At 40.2% G+C, this 25729-nt stretch overlaps 1 protein-coding gene across 1 annotated transcript in view; it reads right to left on the bottom strand.

Annotated features, from left to right (window-relative positions):
• The window catches only part of Ttn (titin), a 271490-nt gene that overhangs the window by 130221 nt on the left and 115540 nt on the right, over positions 1-25729 (bottom strand). The window contains 35 exon segments of the mRNA XM_038336350.1: positions 121-204; positions 477-560; positions 669-734; positions 7024-7101; positions 8015-8095; positions 9206-9505; positions 9644-9670; positions 9673-9762; positions 9908-9976; positions 10928-11005; positions 11754-11885; positions 12556-12630; positions 13342-13416; positions 14890-15153; positions 15351-15434; positions 15639-15722; positions 15987-16070; positions 16562-16639; positions 16806-16889; positions 17039-17414; positions 17523-17590; positions 18166-18258; positions 18476-18550; positions 18774-18848; positions 19881-20099; positions 20388-20468; positions 21120-21203; positions 21484-21567; positions 21900-21983; positions 22147-22230; positions 22452-22529; positions 22711-22791; positions 24672-24773; positions 25197-25298; positions 25558-25632. Coding sequence (XP_038192278.1) covers positions 121-204; positions 477-560; positions 669-734; positions 7024-7101; positions 8015-8095; positions 9206-9505; positions 9644-9670; positions 9673-9762; positions 9908-9976; positions 10928-11005; positions 11754-11885; positions 12556-12630; positions 13342-13416; positions 14890-15153; positions 15351-15434; positions 15639-15722; positions 15987-16070; positions 16562-16639; positions 16806-16889; positions 17039-17414; positions 17523-17590; positions 18166-18258; positions 18476-18550; positions 18774-18848; positions 19881-20099; positions 20388-20468; positions 21120-21203; positions 21484-21567; positions 21900-21983; positions 22147-22230; positions 22452-22529; positions 22711-22791; positions 24672-24773; positions 25197-25298; positions 25558-25632 — 3678 coding nt within the window.

Below are 25729 nucleotides of genomic sequence, written 5' to 3'. Positions count from 1 at the left end.
ATAATATTGTATATCTATACACATACATACATACATACATATACTCGACATACAAACATATGTATAATACTTTGGTTGAAATAAATATTTATCTCCCTCTTACTGTACTTTTGACTATACCTTCGGGGGGAGGACTTTCCGGTTTAGGGGGAATGGCTTCAGGTATCTTCTTTTGGGGAACAGCTGCCTTTGGCATCTCGGGCACTTCAAAGATATTAGTATTTTCGTGATTAGACAGAGTGAACACGTATTGGACACTATGAAGACCGGTGACGTGGGGGTGGCTACCTTTCACAGGTGGGGCTTCAGGCTTTTTAGGAGGGGCCGCTGGCACTTTCTTCTTGGGAACAACTTCCTGGGGTGCCTCTGGCACTTGGAAGAGAGAGTGAAATTATCCTTAGGACCAGTGATGGCCACTAGGATGGATTTTTCAAGAAAGGGGAAGATGCTAGGATGCCAAGGTCAAGAGCAAATACCTTTCACAGGTGGGGCTTCTGGCTTTTTAGGAGGGGCCACTGGCACTTTCTTCTCAGGAACAACTTCCTGGGGTGCCTCTGGCACTTAAAGAGATTAGTAAACACATTTAAGACACGTGACGACACCAGGACAAAATATTTTCAAGAGTAGAAGAGCTTTGTCTTAGGAAGCCTGGGACCAGTGACAAGTACCTTTGGCAGGTGGGGCTTCTGGCTTTTTCGGGGGCACCACGGACACTTTCTTTGCAGGAACAGCTTCTTTGGGAGCCTCAGGTACTTCAAAGAGATTAGTGAAAGTTCACTTAGGACTTAGAAGAGCAGGAGGCCGCATATGTTCAAGAGTACAAGAGTTAGGTCTCAGGAATCCCAAAGTTAGTGAGAAATACCTTTGGCGGGTGGGGCTTCTGGCTCTTTAGGGGGCACCAGGGACACTTCCTCTTCAGAGAGGACCTCTTCGGGTGCCTCTGGCACTTAAAAGAGATTAGTGAAACTACATTAGATGCCTGACAAGCAGGTTGGAGAACCAAAGGAGTGAGACTTTGTGAAACCTCAGGCCAGTGAGAAGTACCTGTGACAGGTGGAGCTGCTGGCTTTTTAGGAGGCGCCAGGGACACTTTCCTTTCAGGGACAATGTCTTTAGGGGCTTCAGGCACTTCAAAGAGATTAGTAAGATTATGTCTAAGAGTGATGAAGACCAACAGAATGGAATGTTTTCAAGAGCAGAAGACAGATCTTAGGAAGCCTCAGGTCAGGGATGAGCACCTGTGGCAGGTGGGGCTTTATGCCTTTTAGGTGGCTCCCCAAACACTTCCCTTTCAGGGACAACCTCTTTGGCCATCCCAGGCGCTTCAAAGAGATTAGTGTGTTTTACACGTAGACAGTACAAAGACCAGTAGACACACAGAACATTATTTAAGCCAAATGAACTTTCTTTTTTTCCTCTTGAACCTCATCAGGGCTAACCAGTACTTGTAACGGGTGGTACCTTAGGCTTTGAATTAGTGACTTTCATTGAGGGTCACTTCTTTAGGAGTTCTTTGGTTTTTGGGTTCTTTGGAGACATGAGTCAATTTACACTGATTCAAAGCATTCCACACACACTGGAGCTATATATACATGACAGAAGTCAAGCCTTCCTGTCTTCCCCCTTGCCCGCCCATGGAAAGAGACTATCAAGGATGTACCTTTGGCAGGTACAACTTCGGGCACTTGGGGAGGGTGCACTTTCTTTAAGGCCACAACTTCTCTGGGCACGTCAGGCACTTGAAAGATATTAACACTTTGACATTTAGGAACCAAAATAATCGCCGCCAACAGAAAACACACACAGAGGGCTGAAGACATTTCCCGCCCTTCCACACTTGCAGCGGCATCTACCTTCGTCTGGAGGAAGCTCAGGCTTTTTAGGAGAAATCCGAAGCGTTTTCTTTTCAATGGTGGCTTCTTCGTAAGTATCCAGCACTTTAAGAAATTAGTGGTTTTGCATTTAGTGTTTATCAAAGTCACCAGGAAGAAGAAAGTATGTTCAAAAACAACTACAGCTAGCTCCTGAGCCTGTGGGCTTGGCAGCTTATACCTGTCACTGAGCGGGCTTCTCTGGGCTTTGAAGGGGCTCCCTTTGCAGCAGCAACTTCAGGAGGGGCTTCGGGTTCTTAAAAGATATTAGCATTTCACATTTCAGAGTTAAAATGACTCATGTGAACAGCAGCCACAGTAGTAGTGTGCTGCTTTCTAAGAAGGACTTCTCCTCCCTTCCCTACTTCCCCTCATCTGCCAACAAACTAGCATACCGGGACTTATAGGATTCTTGAGAAGAGGGGCTGCATTTCCCCCACATAATCACGGTACACAACAGCCAGGCTTCTGCTGCCTGCATTCAGTCATGGATAGAGAAACTATCTGCACTGAATGTGTGCATCCAGTATGTCTTTGCCAGCATTTCCCAAGCAACACAGAATGAGGCCATTGGCAGACCATTTATATTCTATTAGGTCATAAGCGATCTGGGGGCCCTCAAAGGGAGTGTCGACATTACTTTGGTTATATGCAAATTTGATATTGTTTTCTGTGAGGAACTTTGAGCAGCCACTGATTTTGGCATCTGCATGGAATAGGGGTATCCTGGACTTCCTTATGAAAACTGAGACAGGATTTTATTTCTCAGGCAAATGCTTGGAATAGGATTATTGTTTTGGCAAAATGGCCACCAATGCTTTCTAGATGGAACATACTGAAACTTCCGGTGATGTAATTAGTACATTTACATATAGGAGTTAGGAACAGTTAAGAAAAAACAAGTTTCAAGAGTTTGCAGGAAGGCACTTTCTTCTTCCATTTATGTTCAGCGGTGACATGTACCTTGGATGACTGGCGTTTCTGGCTCCACAGGAATATCTTCAAAGGTGATCATCTCCGGAGCCATTTCTTTCATAGCTTCGGGTGCTTTGAAGATATTAGCATTAGCGTCAGAGGTTAGAAGGGTTAGTTAAAAGGGACATTAATCCCATAAAGTGAACTGAAGTGATTGCTGTTGCTACTGGGGGGGGGGGGGGAGCTCCTTGGAGGGTCTGAGGAGGTGTGGAGTCCTGAGCAGAGGTACTAAGTCTCATTCCTTCTGTTTATTACTTTCCAGCTTCCTATAGCACCTACCCAAAGGAGACTTTGAGGGGACAAGCAAGATTCCAGACAGAAAAAAAGAGTCAAGTTACTTGGCTTTTTTTAAATTATAAAATATCATATATATATATATATATTACGAAGAGGTTATGATCCTGAAAGCTTTTTAAACTTCCTGAATTTTGACTTATCTAAAAATATTTAAAGTGGAAAAACATACAGTAAAGTATTAAAGTGGAAATACAAGTCATGGGAGGGGCAAGCTATTGTTCAGGAGAGAACACCAGTGAACTAGAATTACTTAGCCTAGGCTCTAAAATGATGTTACAGGTGAACCAACTTCACATTAAGTCATGACTTTCTATAAAGTCATTTCTATGACATTTAAGTCTTACTTGAAGTCAGTTTTATGTTCATATGCTTATTTTGGGCATGAGTTTAATATGAAAAACATTTCTGACAACATATAGGATGCATGGTGATATATACTGGACTTTTAACTTCACATGAAAGGTTCAATTACTATCATGTGCTACATGACCAATCAAGAACCTTTATCACCTGATGTTACTGATTCCTGCTTCAGAGGGGCATAAGTTAAGCCAGCTCAATCTAGTTGTAGAGTTATAGATGCCATACAGCCTTCCTGTTGATTTTTTTTTAGCTAGTCTGGCTTTTATTATTAATTTTTAATTAATAGCCATTTTTCATTAAAGAACATATCTGAGTCATATCTGAACATCAAACATTCCATGTTTTCTCTACAGTTCTTATAGCTAAACTGTAAATTCTTTCATGTGTGGGAGTTTAAGATTGCCTTCTAAATGGCTGAATATACATATTCAGTTGGTTAAGCATAATCCTTGAGGAAGCTTTTCTTTGGTAACCACTGGGCTTTTGAAGAGATTCATATGTTCACACACTATCCACAACTACAGCTGAGATAAGAAGCTTGATTTTCTTCTGGCTTGTACCTGTTGGCAGCAGAGGTTTTCTTCTTTTGGTTGCAGGAGCTTGTTTCTCTGGAAGCACATCTTTGATGATTTCAAGGTCTTTAAAGATATTAGTTTTTTAAGAGAATATAGTTGAGAAAAGGCAAAAATAATGGCACAAAGCACAAAGAAAACGAGGTATACAACAGACTTCAAAAGTCAGAATTTGTATTTTTTTCTAACCGTCTATCTTACTTCACTGGGGCAAGTCACAAATAGTTCCTGGTCTTGGGCATTTTTGAGAGATGCTTTGAAGATATTAGTATTTTAGAGGTTGAGACAACACATAAAACACTGGACATTTGACAAACATAAGATAGAAGATTTTCTTGTTTAGAGTCTCATGACAAGAGTTTGTACCTTCAGCGGGGGGAGGTTCAGGAATTTCAAGAACAGCCTCATGTGACTTCAGCTCTGGAAACACTTCTGGAGTTTTGTCAGCCTCTTTAAAGATATTAGTAGGTTTATAATTAGAATTTAAAAAAAACAGTGAGTTATATAACATGCAGTTCTGTGATCTTAAAGCCAAAGATAACCATCTATGTTTTGAAGCAGTTGAAATATACCTTTCCGTGCCAGGGTTTCTCTCTTTTTACGAATGGCCACGTATGTTTTCTCTTCTGTAACAACTGTTTGAGGTGGTGCAGGCGCTTAAAAGATATGAGTACAGTTATGTCATGAACAAGGAAGAAAAACGTGTTTCTAAAGAGATCCCCAGACAAATTCAGGTGGAGTTGGTGGTGCTAGGTACCTTTGGCCACTTTGAGTCTTGCCTTCTGAGGATGCGTCACGAGTTCTTCCTCTATGACCGTTTCCTCAGATGCTTCGTAAACTTTAAAGATATTATCAGTGTGTGGGTAACAGTTACAAACACACTAGGAAACACATGACACTGTACACACTCATCACCCAAATTCACAGATGTCCACAGACACAAACAAATTAGTGACAAGCATGAGTTGAGTAGGAATGAACCTCATTCCCAGTTTTAGGATGAAGGATGCTCAAAATTTCTTTATGATTCTGATAACAAAATGGAGAAATTTACCAGACAGAGACTGAATTGTTTTTTTATTTTACCTCAGGAAAGCTATTGGCCATATTATATTAGTGTCATTTTTGATTCATATGGGCATTCTCAATAGGGATGATGTTGAGTTGAATATGGAAGATCCATTATCTATATTCAACCTCCTAGAATCACGGGGAATCATCTTTGCATTTCTAGGTACATACTTGTTTACATTCTAAAATCACATTTAACTTATGGCTTCCTAGTGTAATAGAAATATGAGAACAATTTAGAGATTAGAAGCCAGAGAGACGAGGGACGAGGCTACAACTGAGCGGGAGAATACTGGAAGGGAAATGAAAGTTAGGACATCTACAGGGAAAAGCTTCTGAAAAGAGTACCTGATTTCTCCAGCTTTCTGATAACAATGATCAGTTTTAAGGACAGAACCGGGAGGAGGAAATGATCATATGCATTAATCCCAAACTATTGTAAGATGAGTATTAATCAGGAGTTTCCCAGACTGAATATAAAAAGGAAGCCTGGGCATCATCCAGAAGACTGAGTCTGCTCAGAACACATCACTGTTTAGGGTCTCTTGTTATTTGAATTATTTAGGAAGGAAAAGCCTCACTAAATCTCCTAGGGCTTGAATGGTCTTCTAAATTTGTGCTATTTGAGCAGCCTGATCCAAATCCTACTTATAACCATGAAGAGTACAACAATGACACTGGGCTCTTTTGATTTTGCAAAATTCAATGACATTATTATTGTGGAGTTAAAGTAAGTAACCTCATGGTCTGAGAACCAAGATGAAGGGATGTTTGTACACAGAACAGATTAGGAAATTTCGCGGGACAATGACCTTTCTAAGGTTGGATAATGCTAGAAGCACGGAAGAGCTTAGTTTTCAAATTGATGAAGAAACGTAACTTGTCTTAGGCTAACGGACATTCAGACGACTTGATTTTAGTCAACCCCTTTAGCATGCATGGTTTTTATAGGATATTAGTAGATTTGCATTTTAATGCTGTGTAGACAGACACAGTGGAATCGGAACACAGATGAGACAAAGGACATCCACCAGTGTGTCTGCACTCACTGTATATCTCTGTGTCTTCAGGAAGAACAACTGGTAATTTTTCTTCTTGAATAATTTTCTTAGGCACCTCAGGAACTTTAAAGATATTAGTGTGCACATTACTATCACTAACATATATGGGATATTAAGACTATAAAAATTTAAACCACAAAGATTTGATGGAACACTTGTTCACTCTACACCACAGAAACACAACCAGAGTCATTTCACACCGGGGTTAGCTTTAGTGTGTACCTTTAGGTGGCAGAACTTCAGGCTTTTTCGGAACGGCTTCACGGACCTTTTCTTCAGGAATGATTTTCTTAGGTACTTCAGGTGCTTTAAAGATATTTACTTGTCTTATTTTCAAGATTGTCAAAATTAAGTATAAAATATCAAGAGTAAAGGGGAGGGAGCTATGAAGTGGAATGTGCAAATGTTAAGTCCATGTGTGTGCTCTGTGTTTCCCAACTGCTTTGTTGGCTATTCATATGACAGACATCTCATTCTTGGGGGTCAGAAGTACTTTCTGTCGTTACTTAGAACTTAATTCTCATGCCATGAGGCAGAGATTCCAATGTCAACTTCATAGGGAAGAAAAGCTGAGGGACCAATGTTGTTTAATTACTGAATATTAAGAGGGTCAAAATAAGAAAGACCTTTAGGCTTTTGATGTCTTTCCCTAGAGGAGAGTCATAAAAGGAAAGATTGTAGGATGTACTATAAATTGCAATTTCTGTTATTCGCAGCCATCTTGTGGTCCTGGGGGAAGAGTGGTCTTTCTCTCCTCTGTGGAAAGTGAAGCATAGGGATTTACCGCTGGTGGGAACTAGCAGAGGTAGGTACCTTTAGGTGGTGGAGCCTTGGGTTCTTCAGGAACATGGACTTTTTCTTCAGCCACCACTTTCTTGGTCACCTCAGGCACTTTAAAGACAGCAGGGATAATTTCCTTTACTTCTAAACACTCAAAGATATCTTAGTAGGCAGAATATAAGAGACATGTAATGAAAACAGGACAGAGTCACATTATCAAATAGAGACATGGTTTAGCACACACAAGACGGCACTTGCAGAGGAGACTTTGGACAACCGGCATGGCCATACAAGTACATGGAACTCCCCAAGTTAGATCAACAAAAACTTTACATAAACAGCTGACAGCACACTGGCATCTGCTGCTCATTCTGCTCATTCTGGTAGGATAATTGCAGCTTTCTCTTCAGCGATTACTTTCTTACATACTCATTGACTTTCAAGATATAACCTCAAATTATGTATTATAGCAAAGAGGCAGAAAACAAATAAAAGAGGGGGCACTGCCACATATTTATGATATAGCTAGCAGCTCAAAACTTTAATAGTGGCCGGGCGGTGGTGGCACACGCCTTTAATCCCAGCACTCGGGAGGCAGAGGCAGGCGGATCTCTGAGTTCGAGGCCAGCCTGGTCTACAAGAGCTAGCTCCAGGACAGGCTCTAGAAACTACAGGGAAACCCTGCCTCGAAAAACCAAAAAAAAAAAAAAAACTTTAATAGTAAATGGGGAAATGGAGGTCTACCAATAAGCACATCAGTGAATGTACAAACAGCACCGAAGGATGCCCAAGTTTACACTTGGATCAGTAGGTGTCTGGGTTTTGCTGTTTTAGGGTAACAACAATGATATCTATTTTTGCAGACTTTGCCTATCTTTAGGCTTTTGGTCACTTTAAAGATAATTATTTTGACATTCACCTAACACAAAACACAGAAGAAAAACACCAAATGGAGCACAAACTCGTAAAGCACCCAAAGAGCAACTGGACACAGTTATATCAGTATTGATGAGCCATGAAATACCTTTAGCTGGTGGCTCTTTGCGAGGAACAACTTTAAAGGGTGGTTTTTTTGGAGGGATGACTTTCTCAGACACCTCAGGTCCTTCAAAGATATTAGTGTTTTGGTTTAGAATAGACCCATAAAATATGATGAATCACTACCTATATTAATATTGTACAATGAGTTTGCAGTTTTTGAATTTATACTATTCCTCCTTAAATCAAGTTGTGATTTTATTATTTATACAATACATTGCTATATAAAACATACATATTCCATTATATTATACAAACATTTATATAGGCCTGGTCTGGTGATGTGGGATTCCCCTCTGTATGCTGGAAATATGTTTTATTACCATCAGTTAATAAAGAAGTTGCTTTGGCCTATGGCAGGGAAGAATAGAGCTAGGTGGGAAAACTAAACTGCTGCAGGCAGAAAGAAGGCAGAGTCAGGGAGATGTCATGAACCTTACTGGCACACCACAGCCTTGTGATACACAGATTAATAGAAATGGGTTAATTTAAGATGTAAGAGCTAACTAGGAATACGCCTAAGCCATTGGCTAAACAGTGTTGTAATTAATATAGTTTCTGTGTGATTATTCGGGTCTGGGTGGCTGGAGAACAAAAGGGAAGTCTCCATTTCCAGTCTGGATTAGTGCTGTAGACTATGTATGGATACTTTATTTTGTTCTTAGAATTTATTAGAATTTGGGCACCATGACCAATGCTTCATTTAGTTCATTATTTCTCTGATGAAGATAATTATAGAATTGCAAACCTTTTAATAAGTAATTATTAGTTAGTGCACAGGTAACTCAAATGTGAACAAGGCAATGGTTGCTTTGATGAGAATATAAATTATTCAATGAACCGAGAAGTGTGTCTCTGAATGGGTGACATCTATATGTTGGTACCTGTGGTAGTCATATAATGCTTGCTGGACTATGAAAAGAATCCACACATTCATATAGTGATGTATGGATCATAGATCTATGTCAGTATCATACATAATTCTCATGTCTGTGAAAATTAACTACTCTGTGTGGTTAATCTCTAAACCTTATCAGTTTCTGAATTAAACAGCTTAAAGTCATGCCTAAAGCAGTTTGTGGGGCTAATGGTCTGAACTGAACATGTAAGTACTTTGAAAATGAAATGGATAAGAGAAAGATATAACAATGTGTATTATCTACAGAGTCCCCTATACCTTTTTTAGGTGGGATTTTGGGTTTTTCATATACTTCCACTTCTTCAGCCTCTAAAAACTCAATGACCCTGTGAACTTCTTCAACTTTGTGTTCCTCTTGGAACCTGCGCTCTTCCACCCTGATGAATTCCTCCACCTCATGGAACTCCTCCTCTTCGAAGTATTCCTTGACCTCGTGGAATTCTTCTTCTTCAGAAACCTCTTCCACTTTTGCTTCCACAAGTTCTAGCTCTGTTCTTTCTTGGACTATTTCCTCTTGCTGGTAGGCAACTGAAATTTTTTCTTCAAAAACAGCTCTCCCTGAAAGAGCATCGACTTTAAGAGACTGATTTTTTTGAATCATAAGATGAAACAGATGTCAATTCAAAGTGTAAGAAAAACACCTAAAAGAAGACTTCCATGAAAAGACAAGAAGAGCAAAGAATTTCCCAAAAATACCTTTAGCAGGGGGAACAGCTTCCTTTTGGGCACAGGGACTTTCTTTTCTGGAATTTTCTTTTCTGGAACTTTCTTTTCTGGGACTTTCTTTTCCGGAACTTTCTTTGGAACTTCGGGAACTTTAAAGATAGAGTTTTAATATTTAAGACCACCAAGAGTAAGCTTGCACACTGGACATCAAAAATAAGACCGATGGACAAAACCATAGACAGCTTAGTGAAGAACGATGACGCAAGGCGTCTGTGTTTAAAGGCAAAAGTGTACCTTTGGCTGGTGGGGCCTCTTTTCTCTGGACAGGAGCAGGAACTTTCTCTTCAGGAACTTTCTTTGGCACTTTAAAGATATTAGGTGCCTTAGTTAGATGACAATGCTCAATGACACACATGAATAAAAACATCAGAATCAAGTTATGCCATTAACGCATCTAGGAAGTCGATGTGTGCTGTTGGGCAACTATTTCGCAAGTAATAGGGATACTTTCCCAAACACTCTCTTATGCTATCTGTATCCCTAGAAGCCAACATATGCCCGCTAAGAAGCTTTACTATTTCTAAAACATCAGATGTTACCAACACTAGGCCTAATTTTATTATTTTTAATTTGATGAAGATGTTTTTCAACCTGATTATCATTTTAGACAATCCTAGATAATCTGGTCCCTGACCTAGACCTTAGGAACTACTGGGTACTATTTCATTTGCTGAGAAGTCTGCTGTAATTGTGGTTGTATACCATAATTGCAGAAGATGTTTTCTGGAATAATTACTGAACAAAGAAGCAAGAAAGAAGGGCAATTTAAGAACCTCAAATTCCCAGGTTAAATCATGGTTAAAAAGGACATGAAGCTCTTTAAAATTATTGTCCAAGTACCAGAATAGATCATTTTTTTTCTGTATAAAACAGGATGCACAGAGAATAATATTACAATAATGAAATTTTTAGTTACATAATGGAATGAAGTCTAGGGACAGAATGAAGGTAAAAAGTATTAATTGCTATGTTCTTAAATATTGAGAGATCATGGTAAGGCATCAGAATTTCCAGCTATATGAAGTTAGAGACCTCTAAAATAATCCACACAGTGTACCAGATGGAGCCATCATTTACCATGTAAATGTACATGACTATAGGAAACCCAAGGCAATGATGAGCGGCGTCTTACTAGTCATTAGTCAGTTTGCTCGAACAGTGACTTAAGGAAGCACTGTAGGAAGACCCAGCGCTCTTTAGGGAGAAGAGAACTGGGCTGAGAAAAGTGACAGAACTCACTGGGGCTTGCTATACCTTTAGTGGGGGGTGCTTCCGCTTTCTTAGGGACAGGAGTGGGTGCTGCAGGCACTTCCTTCTTAGCCACTTCAGGCGCTTAAAAGATATTTACAGACATGGTGAAAAAAAAAAATCACGTGCAATGACAAAAAAAAAAAGCCACCCAATTATCAAAATATAAACAAAACAACACAAAACATCCATGTGCTTTAGGAAAGTATTAGCAACCTAAAAGATAATACCGCCCCCTAGGGCAAGATTTTTAGAAACCCCCAAGAGTAAACGCTGTGCAAATATTTCAAAGTCTTTTTTTTTGTTTGTTTTGTTTTTTGTTTTTTGTTTTTTCGAGACAGGGTTTCCCTGTAGTTTCTAGAGCCTGTCCTGGAACTAGCTCTTGTAGACCAGGCTGGCCTCGAACTCAGAGATCCGCCTGCCTCTGCCTCCCGAGTGCTGGGATTAAAGGCGTGCGCCACCACCGCCCGGCATATTTCAAAGTCTTAAGGGATGATTTAAGAATTATTCTCAAAAGTGAATGATTTCACCACACAAATAGATTGTTCTCCAGCATTTGAGCTGAAAGCAAAATTGAGGATTGTAATCTAGGAGGAAGGATTAAAGGGTAATATCAGAACAATTTTCCCTCATTTATAGTCAGATTGCCGGTAAAGGAGGAAAAGTTAGGGAAATGGCAGGGCCACAGAGCTTCAGCTACGGGGACTAAGAACGCCTCAGGCCTCATTGGTTTGATACAAGAAAAGCATATGGCGGATGATTATTACGTTGACAGCTCTGAGATTGGAAGCAATAAGGGTTTGGAATGTCCAACTCATGAAAGTGGTTGTACCTCTAGGGGGCACCACCACCACCTCTTCCTCCTCTTCCTCCACCTCCTCTTCCTCTACCACCTCCTCCTCTTCTACGCTAGGTGGTTCTTCTGGGATCTCTTCTGGAATGGGTTCTTCAGCTTCCTCATACACTTGAAACAGATTATTTTGTAAATTACTTTTTAAAAAGCCTTTGAATGTTAGATGAAAATTAAAGCATCTAGACAAACCACTCAGCCTCCTAAATGCTCATGAACATTCACTAATCTGGAAAAAAATCTGCTGAGTCTTTAAAACATGTTAGGCCCTTTCCAATACTGAAACTAGAAGGGACTCTGGAGGATTTAGTTGGGGATTATTATTTTTTTAGTGAGATGGAAAGATGTTTAGAGTCAAGCAATTATTTAGAAACAGAAGTCAGATTCTCTGTGCCAGTTACTCAGGTTTATCTGAGATTGTTCTGGCAAAAAGTTTAGTTCATCACTCCTACTGAAGGCACTGGGTGAGACATTCCCCATAGTATCCACACACAAAAGAGAAAACACTGACATTTCACAGAACTAGTGAGTGAGAGAAGAATAAAGAAGTTAGTGGGTCCATTTCAATGTTTTCAAGGAACTATGTCACAAATAGGCTAAACATGCAAGAATGGAGTCAACTGGAACGAGTTGGCCTGCCCAATTCCTTCTAGACAAGCACCACTTTCTATCAGAGCTAGAAGGTCTATTGTTATAGAATGAAATGTTTATTATCTCCTCCTCAAATGAGATAATGATAAGACAAGGATGCTTAGAAACACTGTTTTCTTAGGAAGCCATCTACCTTCAGCTGGAGGGACTTCCTCTTCTTTAGGGGGAATGATCCGCCTTTCTTCCACCTTCTTAGGTACCTCAGGAACTTAAAAGACATTGATTGTTTTAGGCACTTAAATCTCAAGAGCTAAAAAGAGATTCTTAAAGATCAATTTTTTTCAGCCCAAGAAAGTAAACAGCAAAGCACACAGAAGACGAAGCCCTGCCACATCACGGTCAAGAAGCGAATGAGGAGGCTTGGGACATCATGAGACTATCTTTTATAGCAGGGTTCTCCCCTTCTTTAAAGGAAGAATTTATAAGATCACTTCTGGCTCCTTAAGAATATATAACACCTGACATTTTAATTTTCAGAAATAACATACAGAGGAGAAATACGGCAAAAAAAATACACTCACACAAAGTAGAAAACAAACAGAGCACCAACATGAACAATGGAGGCACAGAGACCAACGTCAGTGACAGACTAGGAAATGCAAACGTGTGCTGAACATCTTGTGTGGATGACACTCCAGGTCAACAAGGGCACAGTTGATAACCATGTACCTTTGGCAGGAGGAGCCACTGCTTTCTTAAGGCTCGGGGGAGGCAACTTCTTTTCTGGTTCAGGTTTCTTGGGCACCACAGGAACTTTAAAGATATTTTGAAATTTCAGTCTCACAAACACAAGGACAATGTGCACAATGATGACAGAAGGTACTTTCACAAATACTGGACAGGGTGTTTTGACTTGACGGGTGAAGGAAAGAAGGTATCTGACATGCTTGGGGATGCAAGAACATTAGAGGCCATGTACCTTTGGTGGGAGGAGCCTCCTCTTTCTTGGGAACAACTACTTTCTTCTCTGGCACTTTCTTCTTGATCTCGGGCACTTTAAAGACACCATTTCATGATAAGAATGTATTTTTGAAGAGCAAGAAAGAAAGCAAGAAGACCACGCACACAGGAGGACCACCATAAAATGTTCACTCAGAAGAGGGATGGGATGCGAGCTGCAGTCCATCAAGAGATGACTGGAAATTGCAGGGGGAGGGATCAGCAAGCGGCTGGTTACCTGAGCCTAGACACTACCATTTCATGGACAGTAAGAGCTTAGTTAATAATTATCTGAAAATATTATGGGACCATACAGCCTGGCAGAAACATTATACTTATTTAAGTATAATGCCATATGACTTTTTTGGGAAATATTATTTCACTTTAGGGTATAAATATACTTCCTAGGTACTGTACCATGACCTGCTCTGTGAATTTAAATATTAATTCTCTCATTCAATGATATAACAATACACTTTGTCTTATTTTATCTTTACAATAATATTAGAATCGACTGGGATTTGTTGCTATCCCTATTTTACGAAAGAACAAACTAAGGCTCAGACTGGATAAAGGACTCTTTCAGAGCAGAACAGCAAAGTTCAAAGTCAAGGTTAAAGTCAAAACTTGTGCTTTCATTTATATATACATGTTTTGTAAGACATAAGCTATTACTGTGTTTGACATAAACTATTAATTACTCAATGTTTTGATGAGTACATCATTTTTTTCTTCTCAGCCTGGTATCACAAATGAATGAAAGATGAAATTTATCAGCATGAATTTATGTATTTTTCAGAAAATTTTTCCTAAAGATTATTTAGATGTTAAAAAAAATATATGAAACATTATAAGGCTTAATAAAATTATAGCAAGTGAAGTAGACATTTTGTAGTAGTTTTATGATAATACTGCCATTAACCTTTCATGCAAAAATATTGCATGAAAAACATCTAATAGACATAAATAGCTATCAGCATCCTGATCAGTTTTAAAAGTAAAATTTGGCCGACCATTTTATGTGTGAATTTCTTTCTGAAACCCATCTGATAAAGCTATGATATGGGCTGTGTGATCACCCTGGGGCAGGGTATACCCATCTGATAAGGCTATGGTATAGGCTATGGGATCATCCTGGGGCAGGGTATACCTTTGGGAGGTGGAGGAGGCTCCACTTTCTTAGGAACAGGCACAGGGACTTTCTTCTCAGGTACGGTTTTCTTTGGCACTTAAAAACATTTTATTTAAAGACATTAAGAACTACATAACAATATTGGATCTATAACAAAAGACATCTGAGGATAGGACCACAAACAAACATCAACTACATTTAAGACATGCAGATAATTGACAAGGGACAGACATAGAAAGCCGGTTGTCATAGGTAGGATGAAAGGTGTGTCTAGGAAGTTTTCTAAGGATTTGATGACAACTCAGCAAAGAATCATAGACAAGAAGACAGATGGTTTTAACAAGAGGGAAGGCAGAAGCCTAGATAAAGAGGTCTTGATCCCAAGAACTGCTGTACCTGGTGCAGGTCTTGGCACCTTAGGGCTAATTTCTGGAAGGGCTTCCTCTTCCTCAGGTAGAACTTCTTCCTCAGGTAGAAGTTCCTCTTCCTCTGGTGGAACTTCCTCTTCTTCGGGTGGAACTTCCTCTTCCTCGGGCAGAACTTCCTCTTCTTCAAGAGGGATTTCCTCTTCAGGAGCAATCTCTTCCTCAAGTGGAGCCTCCTCTTCTTCTTCCCGAGGCAGAGCCACAGGAACTGAGACTGCTTCCCGCTTCTTTGGCACTTTAAAGATATTTACTCAATCGTACAAATTCCATGTTTACGTAAAATATTCACGACAGCAAGACAGCATGAAAAGCCAATATTCTTTGATCACAATTATCACCAGCATACACAGTGTCAAGCAAGCACAATCAGTGAGATGGTACAAGACCCATTACATTCCGTTTGTGCCCTGGTGCTGCCCAAGATTGATGTACCTTTGGGGGGTGGAGTTTCCATTTTTTTCAGAACAGGTGCTGGTTTCTTTTCTTCTGGGATGAGCTTCTTGGGCACCTCTGGCACTTTAAGGATATCATTTGTCTTTAAGAAAGTGTCTTTTTCACAGTGTTTTACAGCCGTAAACATAATAAAGGCTCACATCATATAGAAGACATTTTATTTTTTAGCAAAACACTTTCACAGACAGAGTTAGTACACAGACATTTTCTTATGAATGGGCGCTAATGTGAGATTTCTCCCTGGGTACAGAAATGATGAAATAATACCTTTTGCAGGTGGAGCCTCTGCTTTCTTAGGAGCAGGCACTGGCACCTTCTTCTCAGGCACAGGCTTCTTGGGCACTTCTGGCACTTTAAAGAAATGATTTAGGGAAAGTTTTACATAACACAAAAACACAGTGCTCAAGCATAGTCTGGAAAAGATGAGGATAAGGCAATAAATTCATAGTTAAGAAACTCTAAGCAGCATTTCATTTTAAAAACAAAAAATCTGTTCTTGCAAAGAGATGATATTAAAGAGGCATTTAATATCACCTAAAGAACATATTATCGAACCGATTACATATTTTATTTTCACACAAATCTAAAATTGTATGCCCCTGCAAGTTCATATACCTTTGGCTGGTGGCGCTTCCACCTTTTTGGCAACGGGTGCTGCTGGTTTTTCTTCTGGTACAGGTTTCTTGGGCACTTCCGGAACTTAAAAGACAGGAAATAAGGTCAATGTCACAGTTTTCCAAACACAGACGATTCTAGTGACTTAGGGACAACTGAATGATCACATATGTGCCAACAACTTCACTTTAAGACAGAAACTAATAATAACCACAAAGCAAGATGTTAGACGTGCAGAAGTGTTACAACAAAAACCAACAAATAAACCTGGACTAGTGAGAAAGACAACACAAGAGCCTTGGCCGTCGGTGTTGGCCATTTTAATACGGCGAACTGATTTTTCACTAAGAATTCCCCACTGAAGAAGGCATGAGTGTTAAACGTAAGCAGGCTCCAATGGCCGCATTCAGAGAGGAATACATGGCAGCAAGCTTCTGGGACCAGCTGAGTGGTTCTTGTTCTGGTTGTTCACATTGTTATTAATATTTATTATTAGTAACATTGCCCCGGGGCAGGGATGGCTACAGCTCACCAAGTTACACCACATAGGTAAATGGCTGCACAGAGAGATGTACCTTTGGCAGGCGGAGCCTTCTCCTTTTTAGGAACAGGCACGGGAACCTTTTCCTCTGGCTTCTTGGGAATCTCAGGCACTTTAAAGACAGTATTGATAGTTAAGTTCTGACTGTGCAAAACAACACATACATAAAGCACATGTAATGTTTTAGTAGCCACACACGGGTCGCGGTAGCCAGAGAAGAAGCAACCAGCTGAAGACAGATGAAGCCGTCTAGGTGCATATGTGTGAGTGGTGTGTACCTTTGGCGGGTGGCACTTCCTTCTTTTTGGGAACGGGAACAGGTTTTTTCGCTTCTGGAACAGGTTTCTTGGGTACCTCAGGCACTTTAAAGATAGCAATAAGATTTGAAAACGTGCGGAAGACACAAAATGTGAAAGGCACACACACATCACATCCCCCAGGATCCGACTAAGCCAAACACCCAAGCTCCAGTGCGCTGCTTCCTTTCTATTTCACGGCAGCCACTGACTACCTTTGACTGGTGTCACCGGCACCACTTCTTCCTCGGCGATGAGCTCTTCCTCTTCATGCAGGTACTCTTCCTCTTCTTGGACGTACTCCTCTTCGTGGACGTACTCCTCTTCGTGGACGTACTCCTCTTCATGGATGTATTCTTCTTCATGGATGTACTCCTCTTTGTGGACATACTCCTCCTCCTCTTCTACAATATATTCTTCTTCGTGGGTTTCCACTTCCTCTTTGTAGGCAACCACCTCTTCTGGTTCCCGTTTTTTAGGCACCCCTGGCACTTTAAAGATGTTATCTTTAAGTTGGATATGTTCCGATTGCTCAATAAAATTAAGACACCATAAGAGTGCAGACCCCCTTATAACGAAAGAAAGCATAGGCTTTATCTTTCCCACAGAGTAACTTCATACATAGAACTGAACATGAATTCAGCAGCAAAGAAGATGAGCAACACACTAGAACAAGCAATAGGAGGTACCTCTAATAGCTGCCGCCACTTCCTTTTTAGGGGCAGGTACTTTTGCCTCTGGGACAACTTTCTTGGGCTTCATGGGCACTTGAAATATTAAGTACAAGGGAGTTTTAGAGTCAGGAATAGGTAGTTTAACCATTTCTAGCTTTCTTGTACTTTAAAGAGAATGATTTTATAGCTGTCTATAAATAAAATATGTAACATTCTTTGGGAGAAACTTTGTTGTTTTATTTTTTATGGGAAGGATTCTGAATCTCATAGCAACATAAACCCATAGAAGTACTCCAGCAAGTTTACGGTCACAGAGCCTAATTGAAGGGTCTTTCTCCTGTGCTTCTACTCACTGGAGACATTCTAAGAAGGTCATTTTACTTCTGGGTTAGCATGCTTCCTAAGATTGCAAGGAAGATGCTTCACATAAATAAAGAGAACCTGGATATTGAATTAGCTTTTTAAAAAAGTTTTTCAAAGTGATTTTAGAGTAAATAGAAACCATTTTTAGTGAATAATAGCATATTATTATATGCTATGGTCATGGTCAATGAGCAGTCACTATCTACAAGGTTGTAGAAGTATTTTGAAATAATCTTAGTGGTAACACTGGAGACATGTAACATGAGACAGGCAAAAGTTTACATCCTGGGGAGAGGTTGGAATACCTTTGGCAGCTGGCTCAGTCACCTGCTGTTTTTCACGTTTGGTAATTGAAATTTGTATTTTCTCTTCAACAACTTTCTTTGGTTCTTCGGAAGCTTTAAAGATATTAATTATGGAAGAATATTACCAAGAAGCTCACGAATATCATAGCATAAACATCAACAAAGCCCAAAGACCTGGCTCCTAAGACATGGGACCAGACAATACACTCAGGAAGCTCAAAAACCGGCAGATACTACTGAGTATAGGTTGACATAGTCACATCACGAAGGTGACAATATTGCTTGGGACAGTTACTGCTCTTTCATGTACCTTTGGGTGGTATAGGTTTGAGTTTCTTTTGAATAGGCACAGGTGCTTTTTCTTCAGGAACAGCTTTCTTCAGCACTTTAAAAGGACCAATAGTAAGAGATTTACAAACCCAAACTCATGTTTGAGAGTGAGAATAAAATGTTAAGAAATAGAACACACAACATAACAGTCCCGAGTGTCCGTCCCCCACCCCCCATCCGGCCCGCCACACAGTTATACACATCCACTTCCATGCATATCCACAGTAGAGAGACAAAGAAAACAAGAGGTTTTGTAACTGAAAATTATCTCACTCTACCTTTTGGTGGTGGGGCCTTGGGTTTGGCAGGCACTGGTTCTTGGGCAGGTTTTGCTGGAATAGGCTTCTTGGGTTCTTTAAAAGCATATACAAAGTATTTAGGGTTAGACTGTAAGGTAGATTTCAAAAAACAATCCTTAAACAGAATCAGTTAATTGAAATAACTGAGCTTTTATGTTCACAGTGCAACCACAATCTCTAGAATAAGAATTCGGGTTCCAAGTTCACTAGGCTGTGAGAGCCTTAAGCAAGATCGTTCCCTTTCCTCATTGGCCATTCAATCAGGCCATGAGAACGCCTCAAAATTCCCATTTCATTTCATATAGTCAACTTGTGATCAACCTTTTCTAGCTGAGACACTGGTGGTTAATGCCACCAGTGAAAATATGCAGAATCATCTCAAAGACACAAAGAAAAACCTGAAGAAGGATATGGGCTCATTTCAAATTTCTAGTCAGAATTTATTCATATGGATTTATTATTTATTTTACAATAAAAAAAAGTGTCTAGAGTCTGATGTGGGATTCCCCTCTGTATGCTATGAATATGTTTTATTACCATTGGTTAATAAAGAAGTGCCTTTGACCTATGGCAGAGCAGAATATAGCTAGGTGGGAAAACTAAACTGAACGCAGGGAGAAAGAAGGCACCGCTCGAGAAGCAAGATGTGAAGTAACAGAAAATATAAAATAATAGAAATGAGTTAATTTAAGTTGTAAGGGCTAGGTAGGAATACATCTGAGCCATTGGCCAAACAGTGTTGTAATTAATATAGCTTTTGTGTGATTATTCAGGTCTGGGTGTCCAGGAAATGAAAACGCAGTCTCTGTTTACAAGGGTCAGAGCTGTACGTGCACACACATTATCTCCATCAGGTTAACAACAATGCTTTGTCCTCACCAGAAAAGCAGTCAGTGTTAGATTGTGATGCTGGAAGCCCTCTGGATAGTGAAACCTAACAATAACCTTAAGATTTATAGAGCCATTTCCCCCTCCTGAAGTGATTTAAAATGTTGGAATTTCCTCAATGGCACGAGGTTCTTCTACCTCGACCTTCATCCTAACAGGTTCTATGCACATTTACCCTGGGCTGAAGTTCGTCCGTACCTGTGACATGTTCTTCATGCTCCTTATACTCCTCGTAATGCTCGAGTTCACGCTCTGCGTATTCTTCATACTGGTCATACTCTTCCGTGGGTTCATACTCCTCCAACTGCGTGTACTCCTCATACCCTTCGTAATCATCGTACTCCACTTCCCGGTATTCCGAGACAGTTTCTTCTTCTCGGGCATAAGACCATTTCTTCTCTTCTGTTACAGTCACTTCTGGAATAATAGTGACACCAGGCAGCATTTTATTTGAGGCCCATTTAGTGACAATGTATTTTGATTTCATTCCTTTATGACTGTCTCCCACACTGGCTATGGGTGACCTTGGTTATCTTTTGATGGGAGAAGTGTCATGATAGGCACAGTGACTAATTGTGATGTCAAATGTTCACATCTTTGGCTCCAGTCAGCAGTAAACAAGGAAAGTAGAGGGGATACATTGGCATCTAGCAGACAAAGAGACACACAGCTTTCTCCTTTGTAGTGAATCAAAGCGCAATGTACCTTTAGTGGGTCGGGGCTCTCTCTTTGGAACTTCGATGGACACCTTTTCTTCCTTAACGGCTCTTTTTCTGACTTCAGTCACTTTAAAAGAATAATTATTAAAAGTAAATCACAAGAGTCTAGAAATAATTATGTTAAGGTAACTTTTGCATGAAAAACCCAAGAAGAAAACCAAACATGATGTGCGTATCAACTTTCACTAAAATTGCAAGCAAAAAAAAAAAAATCAGTGGGCCTGAAAGTCAACATTGCTCCATATACCTAAGAAGAAGTCACTGTGCTTCAAGATGCTCAGGGCTTTGTAAGAACGTAAGAGAGATGAGCTGCAACAATGACCACAAAACTAGGTACGACCTTAAAGAAACTTGAATTTCACAGACAATATCCTCACCTTAGTTCTATTCCCTGACCCCAAGGCTCCTCAGGGTCAGAAAAGAATATTGAATCAAAGAAAACAAAATTGCCAAGGATTACCACATGAAGCAGACATCCAGACAGACAAGTTTAATATATGGACCAGACAGACCCATGATGACAAACACCTTTTGATGTAAACTCTGTGTATTTGAGGGCAGGGTAGAGAAAAGGATGTCTAGTTATTCAGTGATGTGGAATGGCTAGCTTATTTCACCTTTGAGATCCATTTAAATCAGTTTCCCTGACTATTCGGGTTCTACTCCACCCATTTCAATACCTAAAGCTTATTTCTCTCTCACTAAAGAGTCATTATACCTTTAGCTGGTGGCTCCGCCTCTCTTCTGGGTTTGAGTTTGGGGAACTTTTCTTCAGGGACAACTTTCTTAGGTTCCTCTGGCACTTTAAAAAGAGATTTCATTTTAAAGAACTGGTCACTTCATTCAGACCAGAGAGAGTATGAACCACTTCAGACCACAGAGAGTACAAACCACTCAGACACAGAAGACTCAACATGCCCTGAACTTCAGACATTTTGTAACGTTTTAAAGGAAGGCAGAGACCACCCTTTCTTCTGTGCCCCATAGTCAGTGTATTTATAAAGAGAGTAAGACAAAGCAGTGTTGACATATGGGAGCCACCAATGCATCTGTCATGCTGACATACGGAAAGACTGCTGTACCTCTCGCTCTGGGAGGCTCCTCTTTTTTAGTCACGGCCACAAGAACTTTCTCTTCTTGAGTAATTTTCATGTGCCTCTCTGTCACTTGGAAGATAATTTTAGCGTTAGCACACTGTAACATTTAGAGTAGAATACATGTGTACATACATAATACATACATACATATATTCATTCATACATACATACATACATATATCAATACACACATATCTACTTGCCAGAAAGTACTGTGATTTTAGAATAGAAGAATTTTTAAGGCACAATCAACAAAACATCACAACCATAACACGAAAACCATCACAGATAGACACTAACAATATACACAGAAAAATTATGGCCCAATGGATGGTAGCCAGAGGAAGAAAGAAAGATAGAGCTCTTGGTTTTTTCTTTCTCCTTTTAGGGATGTCATTTACCTTTGGTTGGGGGAGGTTCTTCTATCTCAACCACTTCTGCAGGAACTTTCCTTTCTGGAACTGGTTTCTTTGGTTCTTCAGGGGCTTTGAAAACATTAGGCAATGGAGTCAAACATGGTGCAAAAAGCCCCAAAACATACACACACTTAATCTCTTGCCAGTGTGATCAAGAGTTGAAGAACATGTCAATTTAACATCAAGATAGGGAGTGAAGTATTACTTAAGAGCAAAATGATTCCCAATATACCTTTGGCTGGAGGCACCTTTTCTTTTTTAGGAGCTGGTGCAGGAACTTTCTTCTCTGGTACAATTTTCTTTGGTGGTTCGAGAACTTGGGAAAGATTAAAAAGATCAGTTTGAATTCTGTTAGGGAGAATCATTATGGGAGAGAGACATAACTCCCTCTTTGCAAAGATCACACACACACCAACATTAATAACTATACTAACAAAGTGTTTGTAGACAAATTCTGACAAAACCTTAGTGATACACAGAGGCGCCATTATAGATGTCAGGACAGACAATACTGCACTTCTATGAGAGGAATTGTACCTTTAGGGGCTGAAGGCTCCTCAATTTTAGCAGGAACTTTTGGTTTTGGTATAATTTTCTTTTCCTGCTTCTCAGGCACTTGAAAAGATTATAAAATATACTTGTAGAAAATGCACCAATTTTTTTCGATAAACGCATAAGAGGCTTTTTGTTACTCATGCTATTTACTGATATTTCTAATATGGATGGTAAATTAGATATAAGAGACCATAAAGGATAGAACAAACCAACGTAGAGGGAAAATGAGGAGTTGGTCTACCTTTGACTGGTTCGACTTCCACTCTCTTGGAGATAAAGTGCAGTTTCTCTTCCACCACATAGTCCTCGGGCTCTTCCATCACTTTAAGGACATTAATTTCAAAGAAGAAAAGTTGCAGAGATTTCATGTTTAATTTTAGCTGTAACTTTTCACTTCAAAAGAGTAATCAACATTGCTCGACCTTAGCATTTGCTAAATCCTTGATTGTTTCCGTTTAAAATAGCCAAAGAATATTTGAATCCAAGCATATGCCTTAATAAAGAGCATTGGCTTTAGTAATTTAGTGCCTATTATACAGACAATAAGGATAAAATTCACAGGAAACATGAGCATGACAAAAAGAAAAGAAAGTTCCAGTGACCAATCCAACAGGAGCATAAGGATTTGAAGCTATGTTTAAAACAAACAAACAAACAAACAAACACAAAAACCAAAAACCTAACAGTCTAGATTTGAAGGCAGAAGGACACATAGACAAGGGTAAAAAAGCAGATAGTTTACTCCCCAGTTTTATGGGGTAGCTATGGCAGAAGAGACAAGACATTTCATGTGATGTTTGAGCTTGTGTGTGTAGAGTTTATTATAGGACAAACAGGGCTAATTAAAAACACATGAGGAGGAGCTGCCTAAAATAAGAAGAAACCTAAAGGCCCACCCATCTTTTCAGCTTAATGCGGACCCAACAGTCAATGAGCATCTTGCTCTCCCTTCCTTGGAGTTTGGAACACTAAAGGAAGCTTATGCAGCATCCTGCCTCAAGAACTGAAACCGTCACAGGGCTGGGAGATGAGAATGTTCCATGTGCATGCTTTGCTGGGTTTCCTGAACATTTCTAGGGAGGATGGATCTTTAAACCCACGCCAACTCCTGTGGCCCATTGTAGGAAACACACCCAGATGGGTAGGTTTGTTCGGGAGTCATGGCTTGTACACAGAGTTTTCTTCCAGGTGGAGAAAGGGGGTATGAAGAATCACCTTTTATTAGCCAGAGATGTGCTGGAGAACAGCCAAGGTGCTGATAATCTATTTAACATTAGGGAGGAAGTCGAGTTGGTAATGAATGCACCATTTTCTTTTAAACTATTTTCTTGTCCCTACTTAGGAGTGCCCCTTTGGATATACAGGGCTAGCTAGAATGTGAGATTTTAGCAGGAAACTTAGCAGTGCTTTATTTCACCAAATGGGGATTGCAACATATTAAAGTTTATTGTTTCAATCCCTAAAAGCATGAGAGTTGTCATTATAGCTGTTGGCACATCTTGAGAAGTCTGCCTAATGACAGATATTACATGATGGCTTTTTCTATACATGGATTTGAGGAAAAGTTCATTCTATTCATTGTTTTGGAAAAATATGCTTTTGGTTTTTGGAAGGCAATGTATCCTATATTTTCTTGTTTCTTTTTAAAGAGTGAATAAAGAGTGAGCTAGGAACCGGACAGTCCACGGAGTGGACCATCTCTTGTACTTTTAAAGGAAGAGACTAAAGCAAAATAGAAAACATTAAAGTAAGTTGGTCCTTGTAAGAATAGTATTTAACAAGACTTTTATATCAGGTTTGCACGTGTGCATATATATAGATGTGTACGGGATGACATTCCTGTTTGTGTGTTGCGGAACACACAGTTTGAGAAACACTGACTTATCAGACAACCAAGGTGACATCCCTCTATCTGCCTAGCACACTGAAGCCAAGTCCTGGCTCATGAAAGGCGGAAGCCACATGAGGATGCCTGCCCCCTTTAGTTATCTGGAACTACAGAGCCATTTCCTCCAAATAGCCAAAGAAGAGATGGAAAAGAACGTCATAGGGTGTTTACTCTTGTGTAATGGATGCTCTTGAATCTTGTATTTTGATTTAAAAGGAACATGTACTAAGCCCATAGATGACTCTGTGCCACGCCTTTGGGACAGCTTTCATTAGCTCTCTAGCAACCATCCCTCACAGACTTCTGTCATTTACCTTCGTATTCGGTGATCTCTGCTTCCTCCTCATCTCTTTCCTCTTCCCTATACACCGAAACAGACACGCGCTCCTCTTCTTCAGAGTAGGACCACTCCTCCTCTGTAGATAGGTTAAAAGATAAGACTTGATTTAAAACTCAGTGTGCTGGGACATGTCCAGTGGCCACGTGTTCACTACAGATGGATGAAGATTCTCCTATCTGCTCAGGACATGGCACTTTCTAACTACAAGAAGGAAAGAGATGTAAGACAAGAGGAGAATAAAGCCCAAGACTAAGAGAGATGCTTAAATTATCCCCCAGAGTGTCCAAATTCCAAGTGATCTCCTTTTCAACACCTTATTCACTTCTTAAGAATGACCCAAGATCGAGGTAGATGCAAAAGATAGTTCCAGAAGACTACAGCAGGCAGATGCATTTCAACACACACACAAGATGAAAACAGATCGCAATGAAAACATTAACATCCTAAAGAAGACTCCATGGGAGTATACCAACACAGCCTTCTTCCCATCTGGTTATACCTTCATGCCGCATGACTTCCACTCTCTGAGGAACTGCCACCGACAGTTTCTCTTCCGCAGCAAACCTCTTCTCTTCCACAACAGTTTTCTTAGAGACTTCAGCTTGAAGAAAGCATCAGTGTTGTCTTAAGAACCAAGGATTACACAAATTCCCTTTCTCCCTAGAGTCTGGGGATGCCTTGCAGTATGTCACATTCATTAGCAAAGTGGACAAAGAAATTACACACCCCAAGAACACTCCCACGAAAGTCTCTCAGAAACGAGACCAGGAAGGGCAGCACAGAAACAGACTCGACGGACAGAGCAAGAACCCAAGCACACACGAGAGAAGAGGTCTCTAGAAGACTGACATCAATCCTACCTCGAGGAGGAGCTTTCTTAGGGATGGGAGCTGGGACAATCTCCTCGGGGACAGGTTTCTTAGGTGGAGCTGGCGCTTTAGAAACATTATGTACATTTAGAGCTCTGACACTCTCCTACGGAAGCCTAGCACAAAGCACACCCACCCACGCTGGTCACCCTGACACCAAGCT

This window comes from Arvicola amphibius, chromosome 7, assembly GCF_903992535.2.
Source record: "Arvicola amphibius chromosome 7, mArvAmp1.2, whole genome shotgun sequence".
NCBI classification, from domain to species: domain Eukaryota; kingdom Metazoa; phylum Chordata; class Mammalia; order Rodentia; family Cricetidae; genus Arvicola; species Arvicola amphibius.
Note: the sequence above shows the minus strand (reverse complement) of the source record. Positions and strands in the feature narration are given on the sequence as shown.